General features: G+C 45.4%; 1 protein-coding gene across 1 annotated transcript in view; it reads right to left on the bottom strand.

Moving 5' to 3' along the window:
* Positions 1–1,044: 1,044 nt before the first annotated feature.
* Dyrk4 (dual specificity tyrosine phosphorylation regulated kinase 4) overlaps positions 1,045–6,311 on the bottom strand; it is a 40,285-nt gene continuing 35,018 nt past the window's right edge. The window contains exons 13-15 of the mRNA XM_057785029.1: positions 5,038–5,167; positions 1,955–2,133; positions 1,045–1,274 (exon numbers count right to left, since the gene is read on the bottom strand). Coding sequence (XP_057641012.1) covers positions 1,045–1,274; positions 1,955–2,133; positions 5,038–5,167 — 539 coding nt within the window. The remainder of the gene's footprint in view (positions 1,275–1,954; positions 2,134–5,037; positions 5,168–6,311) is intronic.

Below are 6,311 nucleotides of genomic sequence, written 5' to 3'. Positions count from 1 at the left end.
CAAGCCCTTCTGGTTATGCAGCAACCACTCTACGGGCTGTGCCCCTAACCCAAGACTGCACTTCGAAGAGAATGTGGGTAATCCCTTAACCTCCAGGCTGAGCCTGTAATCAGAACAAGCTAGCTACAGAAGGGGGGAAGTGAAGGGAGGCAAGAGGGAATCTGAGCTGTTCCCCAAGTGTACAAACCAATAAACTGATAGCAAGCCAAGGACTTAAGTCATTTGGTAAAATATTCGCCACACAAGCATAAGGACCCGAGTTCAATAGCCAGGACCAGCGGGAAAAGTCCAGACATGGACCTGCAAAGATGACTACGTGGTAAAGAGTGCTTGCTCGTTCTTCAAGAGGACCAGAGTTTGGTTCCCAGCACCCACATCAGACAGCTCACGACCACCTGCAACTCCAGCTCCAGGGGATCTGATGCCCTCTACTAGACTTCTTGAGCACCTGCTCACACACCACAGGATCACACACACACACACACACACTATAAAAATACATCTTAAAATGGGTGGCATGGTGGAGCACACTTGTAATCCCATTACTGGGAAGTACAGACAGACCCCTACTAAGTGACCAACTGGTCCAACCTACTTGGCAGGTTTTAGGCCAGTGAGAGATCATCTTGGGAAACCATGTGGACAGCAAGAAGAACGACACCCAAGGTTATTCTCTAGCCCCCATGTGCACCGGCACACACACATATACAAGCACATTCACATAAAGCAAAACAAGAGAATCCTGGGTGACACAGATTGACAGTCACAGACAAGAACAGCTACAATTTTATTTAGGGTTCCGTGAATGAGGCTGTAGCATTCAACACTGCCCCCTAGACAACATACACCCTAAAAAAGTATGTTCAGATAAAGCCCCCCACCTTTACTAGAGGAATCATGCCAACTCACCGTGTGAAGACAGTTTGATTTTTTTCTTACAAACCTTTATGCATTAAAAAAGCAATGTGAAGTATTGTACAATCAAAGTGCCTTCTCTGATACAAATTGATGGTGGAAAGGAACAGGATGCCCCCTCCGTGGGGGTCACAGGATGGGTGGTAAAATGTTTGTGCTCTTGGGGGAGGAGGTGCACTGTTGTTCTGCAGACACCTCTGGCCCAGCAACAGTCTCTGGCTTACCAGAAGTTTCTGCTAGATAAGGCAGCTGGACTGTGTCGGCCGTGTGCTGGAGAGAGCTCTGCTGTTTGCTTGAATTCTGACCGGGCTTCTCTGTGTTGTCTTTTAGTTTGTCTGTGGTTTCTTTGGTGGTCTCATCTGCAGGAAGGGAGGGACGAAGAGACCCTTCAAATACTAGCCGCTGTGCATCAGGCTCTACGGCAGCTGTGGAAACTGAACACTCGGTGAGCAGCATTATCCTGAGCTCTTGTACTGATGCATGAGATCCTCTCCTAAATCCCGCAGAATGAGCACTGTTGTCTTTTAAGGAGAGGTAAATTGCCCAAGAGCCACACCTGGTACTGCAGAAGCAGAATTTAATCCCACTTGAGTCCAGCGATCTGTCTTACTAGGCTACACTGCAAAGAAAAATTTGTCTTATGCCAATATATGTCATTACAGTAATGTAAAGGGGGCTGGAGACAACATAGCAGTCAAGAGCACTTGCTGTTCTGCCAGAGGACCAGAGCTCCAGCACACACACTCACCAATAATAAAATATTTCTTTAAAAAAAACATAAAAGATGGTCATAGGACACAAGGGGTAAGCGTAATGAAAGAACAAGGAAGGAGAAGGGGAATCGAACATTGAAAAGTGGAAAATCCTAATGGCAAGAGGCCAAACAGAGGGATCGAGCTACAACAAGGTCTCCCGAAAGAGGAAACACACAAAAACAAGAAATGGTAAGCTCATGATAGTGTGGTGAGGGCTAAATTAGTCCACATCCCGTGAAGACATCAGGGCTGGCTTGACCCCTGCTTGGCTCCTGAGACTGTACCTGTTTTGCTTTTGCTGGAGTGATGCTCTTCTGCCTTGTCCTTGCTTATCTCAGAAGACGTACGTAAACTGGACTTCCTTAGGATCTGTGGCCTGGGCCGCGTTTTGAGTTTCCGTGGCTCGTGAATCCAGGCATGCTTGAGGGCTTGGTCAGGGGTCATGCGCATAGAAGGCTCCCATCTGGACACCAAGACAGCCCAACATGAGTTGGTTACTGTTGACTTTCCATTGTAAAATATTTTGTAAACCTAATCAAGATCTTTTCCATTTTATCTGTGTTGTATCTCAAAGATAACAGAGAGCAGAGGTGATGACATAATTGTAAAATGGCTGCAAACAACTATTGATATTTTTTAAAGAAAAGGTGAATTATCATTATTATTATTATATAATACTAAATTAATACCAAATTGTCTAGGATCCCTAGAAATTCTCTTGCAAGAAATATTGTTTAGTCTGGGGATGTAGCTCAGTGGTTGAGTGTCTGCGTACAAGCCCCTGAGTATTGGTCTCCAGAACTGAAACAAACAAAGGAATATTAAAGAATCCTAGCCAATGAAACGTACAATTTGGCAAGTTAAGATGGAAACGAGATGCATACTTCTCAGACTGTGGGATCTGGGACTCCAAAGATAAGGGGGAAAATTGTAGAATATCAGATTCATATCGGGGGCAGGGCCTGATGGTGCATGCCTAATCTCAGTTCAGGGGGAGGGAGATGGTGGAGGCAAGAGGATCAGAAGTTCAAGTCCAGCCTCAAGTATGTACTGAATTTGTGGGTAGCCTCTTACATGAGATACTGTATCAAAAAAAAGAAAAAAGAAAAAAGACTATCCATGGGGGCTGTAATTCAAGGAAATTTCTAACATAGTAAAAAAAAAAAAAACTGCATTTTACAGAACCGAGTATCTTTGGTTTGACGCTAGATAGCAAACCTGGGCCTCGAGTACTCTCAGAAACGGCTCTACCATTGAGTGTCACTCTAGTGCTTTTCGGTCTTATTTTGGAAAAGGCTCTTACTCAGCCAGGGTTGAACTCAGACTTGCAATGTTCCTGTGTCAGCCTCCAAGCAGCTGGGTTTGTGTACATTTGCCATCTAACTCGGCTGAGAAACACTCATCTTCAAGAGGGTTTCATGTTCAATCTTACTGAGCCAAGATTGGCTTATTTCCCTGTAACTTCCACCCAAGTCTAAATTCTACCCGTTAGCGTTAGACGGGATAAAATAGCTGACGCTTCTTTTAGGTCCTAGTTCTTTCTGAAAACACCCATTTCTCCAGAAGAACGACAGATAAAGACATGCTCTTCTGCAAGCATCAAGCCTTGACAGTCACACTGTCTGTTCTGTGGTTCTGTCGTCCGGCCACCTCTCATGGTGGGCACTTCCATGTCTTGTTCATCATGCTGGGCAGAGCTTCCAGCTACAGGGAGGCAGTATGGACATTCTAGACTTGTCAAAGTCATCAGCTGTGAAATAAACTGCTGCTGAGCTCTATCTCCTCCACTGAACTTCTGCTGTCAGCCTCCAAGACTACACGGCAGGGCTTCGCCTGCTCCGTCTAACCCTGTGGGCTTTGGCGCAGAACCTCTAGTCTGCCGTTCCAAAGCTTTGCTCCTTGGGCATTACAGGCTGAGTAACAGGCCCTGTTAGCATTACTGCCTTATGAGTTCAGAGCAGTTGATCCTTTACAATGATAGATGATAGATAGATAGATAGATAGATAGATAGATAGATAGATAGATAGATAGATAGATGATAGATAGATAGATAGATAGATGAGAGATAGATAGATAGATAGATAGATAGATAGATAGATAGATAGATAGATGATTGATAGATAGATCTGTTTTGCTCCCAGATTACTATGTTCCAGATGGTTAGAGTTCTGGGTAACCTCTACGGCAAATCCAGTTGATATTTCTCCTCTCTCTCTCTCTCTCTCTCTCTCTCTCTCTCTCTCTCTCTCTCTCTCTCTTTCTCTCTCTGGTTTTTTTGAGAACAGGGTTTCTCTGTAGCTTTGAGGCCTGTCCTGGAACTAGCTCTTGTAGACCAGGCTGGCCTTGAACTCACAGAGCTCTTCCTGTCTCTGTTTCCTGTCATTTTTTACAGGACATTTATTCTATAGCCTCAGCCAGAGCTGGAGTAACATAGAATAGAGATGAGGTACCGGAGCCTTCCCTTTGATTTCAGGTGGAAAATAGCATGACTGCCCTCATGGATGAGAGGGTTCTTCTAGCAATGCTGATTGCCCTCTGGACTACTGCCTGAGTTCTCAAAGGCATAAGTGCCCAGAGTGTTTTGCTAAAGTCACTCTGCCCCTCCAGAAGAAGAGCAACTGTAAAGATACGCTCTCCTGAAAGCACCGAACAGCTGTAGTGCTAACAGCTGGAAGGTACCTTAGCAATACTTCATTTCGGAGGATAAGAAACAGGCCAGAGAGCAGTGGTGACTGCTGAAAAGGCACATGGCCAAGCTACTTAGACTCAGCTGAGACGGTCTGGCAAGTCTCTTAAGCAGCAGCCGTGGCCAAGCTGTGCCGAACACCATAGTGCTGGAATGGGACTGCCTGCATCATGGCCCCTCCTTGTTTGTGAGGGTGTGGCTCAAGTGCAGAACTTGATTTCTCAGAGTCTGAGTAAACAGCTGTGCACGGCAGTCCGCAGCTCACCCTACCCCTAACTGCCTGGTATGTGGAGGTCTGGACGCTAAATCCAGCCGTTCCCAGAGCCCGTGTATGCTGCATAGCTTTGCATACAATACAACGGACCTACTGAAGAGCTGGCTTCAGCTCATGAAGTGCCAGACGGTAGGACTTACGATCTCTGTCAGGCAGTTTGAGACTAAGATAGTGACAATCTTTACACACACATTTTCCAGAGAAAATGGCTGAACTTCGGAGTATAGACTGAAGGCGGACCAGATACACATTAAATCACTTGAAGACTTTAAAGCTCTACCGTGAGAACAGAAGAGTGCCTGGCTCTTCCACCTATCCCCCAGCCTTAGACGTCCATTGGCAAACATGGGAGCATAGTACTTAACAGTTAGGAAACCCGCAGGCAAAGACACCCCAACAAACTCACACCAAACACCTTCTGACAAAGTCTAGGAAGCTGGAGTCGTAGGTTTTCAGCACCATCGTGAGATCCTTGGAGTCTGGGTATCTTTTCTCTCCCCTGTTGTTGGTTATATTTTTGGGAAGACCTTTGGAATCTTCAAAGAAACAACATTCTGTATTTAGTTCCAGGTGTAAATATCCACCCAGCACTTCACAGCTGACCACCTCTTGGCGGCCTCCCTACAGCTCTTGTCCCCTGTCTGGTATGCCTGTCCCTCTCCACCCTTCTCCACCACGCATACAAACACATCCAACAGTATCAGCCAGATTGAAAAAGTCCACATGTCTCATCTAGTAAATACAACTCATGCCAAATGCAAGGTTTCCTACTATCCTGTATGCTCTCTCTGAGCCCCTTCCCACATGGAGCAAATAGTTTCAATTGCTGCCACTGGGGGGTGCTAATGAATAAAAATGAATTTCAAATAGCAAAAGGAGGTTATATCTTCTTGGGTTATCTATGTTCTTGCTTCTTCATCACTATCCTAATAAAGTAAAAATGAGGCCATTTGTGGGGCAGAATGAAGCAAGACATTTTAGAATGCTTTCAGAGCTCACTCAGAAGCCACACAAGCTGATGGCCTTCCTTAATTCTTTAGGGTCACATTAAAATTTTTTTCAGCAACTGGAGTATTTGGTCTTGCCTGGCTCTAGAAGACATGGCTTGGACTGGCTCTTTGTCAACTCTTTCTGCTGAGTGAGACCCTGGCCAAAAGTGTGAAGTCCAGAAGGTTCGAAAGGTTGTACGATCCTTTGAAAGTGAAACCATTCAACTGCATGCTGAGGTTCTTGTATGATGTTCAGAAGAGCTGGCCATTTCACTTCGCACCATGTAGATTGTGTGAGAAAGTGTGTGTGTTTACAGTCTGTGTACTTCACTGTGTTCCAGAAGTCAGTGTGTTTGTGCGGTGGACATTGTAGAGGCCAAATAATGATGTTCTGTCATTTTCCTCACCCCAGCACTCCGTTTGCTGAGACGTGGTCTCATTGTGTGGCCCTGTCTTGTCTGGAACTCGCTATGGAGACTACACTCTTCTTGAACTCACAGAGATCCATCTGTTTCTGCCTCTGAGTTCTGGGAATTAAAGGTGTAGACCCAATCCCTGCCCAACTCTGTTCCATCGGTTTTGTAACCAATATAATTTGCATTGCATCCAAAATATCTGCTCTGACTGAATTCCTGGAAGAGAGACTTCCAGATTTGTGTGTGTGGGAATTTATGGCCATGGATATTCTTGT

Source organism: Chionomys nivalis, chromosome 1 (assembly GCF_950005125.1).
Source record: "Chionomys nivalis chromosome 1, mChiNiv1.1, whole genome shotgun sequence".
Classification (NCBI taxonomy): domain Eukaryota; kingdom Metazoa; phylum Chordata; class Mammalia; order Rodentia; family Cricetidae; genus Chionomys; species Chionomys nivalis.
The sequence above is the reverse complement of the archived record's forward strand: the minus strand, read 5'-3'. Positions and strand labels throughout refer to the sequence as shown.